Source organism: Eutrema salsugineum, unplaced genomic scaffold (genome assembly GCF_000478725.1).
Source record: "Eutrema salsugineum unplaced genomic scaffold, Eutsalg1_0 scaffold_10, whole genome shotgun sequence".
NCBI lineage: Eukaryota > Viridiplantae > Streptophyta > Magnoliopsida > Brassicales > Brassicaceae > Eutrema > Eutrema salsugineum.
Window position 1 is genome coordinate 5,615,223 of NW_006256908.1, and position 1,787 is coordinate 5,617,009.

A 1,787-nucleotide genomic window follows, 5' to 3' on the forward strand; every position below is an offset into this window, starting at 1 on the left:
TTAAAGATTTTTTTGTATCATATCATACATTTTGAAATAACAGGGAGTTGAAAGTTGCCAAAAGGAAAATTACGTATGCTCTATGTGTCAAAGAGAAATTTCCAATATTTTTAGAATTAAAAAAAAAACTTATAATAAGTAGTACTATTCAAAATATGTCAAGATTTGATTGCAAAAGTCAATACTGGAAATTTGTTTGGCTAAACATTTAGGTAACTTAAACCTCAGTATTAATAAAATAATCATCTAAAAAAAACCGTGTTAATTTGTAACGCGAGAATGCGTGACGTTTCCTTAAAAAACGGCTCGTAGTGCAACAAGATGGGAGTATTCGATAACAACCAGAAATAGTCAGGAACAATTAATTATCACCGAACCAATTAGTTAACCGGTGATATAATGAATACGCCGATTTCGATGTCGATGCCGTCGGCGGCGCGTGGGCGCGTGCTATCGTTTTCAGAGAAGGAGAGAACGGAAGAGGAAACTGGAACTCTGGAATCGAGTCTGCTGCAGCTGATCGATGACAACCGTCGATCGTCGTTACAGCTCCGGGAAAAGACCGGTACGCAAAATCGAGTATTTTTTCCTCTGCTTATTCTGATAACAATCGAGAGAATAGATGTGAGATTTTTCACAAACGAAAACAGAGAGATCGAGGAAGGAGGCGATCAGGCACGCGGCGAGAACGGCGGATCTGCTCGTGAAGGCGGTGAACGGAGGAGTGGAGGAGTGTTTCGTTAACGAGAAACGGATTGAGGCGGAGATAAGATCTCTGGCGGTGACGGTGGCGCGATTCGGCAAACAGACGGATCACTGGCTTGCCGCTACTCACGCCGTTAATAGCGCCGTTAAGGTTTCTCATCTCTACGACTTAAAAAAAAAATCGTTTTGTCTTCTTTAAGGCTGTCTTGTTTGTTTGTTCGTTCATGGTGGTTCTGTGTTTTTGTGACAGGAAATAGGAGATTTTGAGAATTGGATGAAGACTATGGAGTTTGATTGCAAGAAAATCACTGCTGCAATTCGCAGCATTCACGAAGATCACTAAGAGCAACATTTTCTGGATCTATTGTGATTCATTCGCTTGATGGGGTTTTGATAGAGCGATGATAAAATTTCCAGAATGATTCTGTAAAGAAAAAACACCAAACTACTTTTATTGATCTTTAAAAATTGGATCTTGAGTGTTTTGAGAGTCTGAGGAGACATATATACCAATCCTTTAATGTTTCTTTGTCTGAGTAAGGTCCACGTTTTTGGATAAGTGTTTGATTATCATTTACTCGAAGGAGGATCATGAAAAGCTCTTTTCTTTAACAGGTTATCCCTCAAATGCAGAGTGAAAGAATTGTTACAGTATATATATTAGGGTCCTATATCTTATGCCATGGTCAGGTTTGTCTCATGCAACATTCATGGTTCATCGAGACTTAGGAAAAAAATAATGAAAGTCTATCAACAAACTATTCCAAAAACTTTGGGATTCGAGATTTAAGTAGATAATGAGATTAAACACAGAAAATCAAAAACACAGCTAGATCCTCCTTGTTCAAAAAATACTGAAAGATGATTTTTTTTTTTTTTTTTTGCATCTAACCATTTTATTAATCATAGAGTAAAAGGAGCATACAAATAGTTGTATCTTTGGTTGAATCCTCATCTTCCATATTTCGTTCTTAAGAGTAATTGAACCTGGAGGAGGTTCAGGCATATCTTCATCATCGAATAAATGTATTGATAACCAATAGCCCGATTTAACAGTGTACTGTGCATGACCTTTGTATAAG

At 37.5% G+C, this 1,787-nt stretch overlaps 1 protein-coding gene across 1 annotated transcript; it reads left to right on the forward strand.

Moving 5' to 3' along the window:
• The first annotated feature begins 251 nt into the window (after positions 1 to 251).
• LOC18026599 (biogenesis of lysosome-related organelles complex 1 subunit 1) lies at positions 252 to 1,230 on the forward strand. Its single transcript, XM_006410061.2, has 3 exons — positions 252 to 565; positions 651 to 856; positions 956 to 1,230. Exons 1-3 carry the CDS (start codon positions 400 to 402, stop codon positions 1,046 to 1,048), a joined length of 465 nt encoding a protein of 154 aa, XP_006410124.1. The 5' UTR covers positions 252 to 399; the 3' UTR covers positions 1,049 to 1,230.
• Positions 1,231 to 1,787: the final 557 nt, after the last annotated feature.